The sequence below is a fragment of the Geospiza fortis genome, unplaced genomic scaffold, assembly GCF_000277835.1.
Source record: "Geospiza fortis unplaced genomic scaffold, GeoFor_1.0 scaffold387, whole genome shotgun sequence".
NCBI classification, from domain to species: Eukaryota; Metazoa; Chordata; class Aves; order Passeriformes; family Thraupidae; genus Geospiza; species Geospiza fortis.
In genome coordinates, this window is record NW_005054546.1 from 619,880 (window position 1) to 620,770 (window position 891).

The 891-nt window shown below is 65.3% G+C and overlaps 1 protein-coding gene across 1 annotated transcript in view; it reads right to left on the reverse strand.

Annotated features, from left to right (window-relative positions):
• Positions 1 to 335: 335 nt before the first annotated feature.
• Positions 336 to 891, reverse strand: part of SHE (Src homology 2 domain containing E) — a 12,531-nt gene continuing 11,975 nt past the window's right edge. Inside the window, exon 8 of the mRNA XM_014310537.2 lies at positions 336 to 798. Coding sequence (XP_014166012.1) covers positions 612 to 798 — 187 coding nt within the window. The 3' untranslated portion in view covers positions 336 to 611. The remainder of the gene's footprint in view (positions 799 to 891) is intronic.

Here is an 891-nt window from a genome sequence, read left to right on the forward strand (position 1 = left end):
ACCCCAGCCTTTCACCCCAGCCCTGCACCCCCAGCCCTGCACCCCTGCCCTGTACCCCAGCCGTGCCTCCTCTGCCCTGCACTGCCCACCCCGTGCTGGGTTGTGCAACACCCCGGGGAGCTGCAGCTGCACCCGGGCAGGAAACCACAGGTCGAGGGAAGAGGGTGCTCAGGCACCCTGGGGACAGTGTTCCTCTTCCCTTCTGCTGGCCCCCCGCTATAAAAAGCCTGGCAGGATGCAGATGTGCTCTTGGGGGAGCCCCAGTACCCCTGGCCCCCAAAACTGTGGTGACTCCTGCCAGCACAAGGCCCATCCCAGTCCCCCAGGACCACTGCTCCCTCTCAGCCAACAAGTTTATTTCACTAGATCATTACACATGCCAGTCTCACTGCATGCCCCCAGCTCGGGCACGGTTCTGGCACAGGGTGGTCAGGATTTGTCCCAGCGAAAGGGGCACAGCCCTGCTGGAGTCCAGGAGCGAGGTCCCTTCAGGGCTGCAGACGTGACAGGGTTTCTCTCACCGGACCCTTCCCGTGGTTCGTGCCCGTCGCTGTCTCATGCCTCGGGGTGGCGAGGGCTCGCAGACCACTCGGGGGCGGCATCAGCAGGCGCTAATGCAGCTTGCAGTGGACGGGGTGCAGCAGGGCCATGTGCTCAGCCCCCTTGAAGGGCAGCTTCTCGGTGGAGTAGTAGTGCACAACTTCGGGGATGCTGGAGAAGACGCCGCTGGCCTGGCTGAGCGTGTACTTGTTGTCCTTGGTGTGGGCCACGATGATGTGGACGCAGCCCTGGCTGGTCCTGGGCGGCCAGGAGGCATCAGCGCTGCCGCCAGCCCCCCGGCGCCCGCCTGCCCCGCGGCCGTATCCACCCCCGTTTGTTCACGTCCCGCTC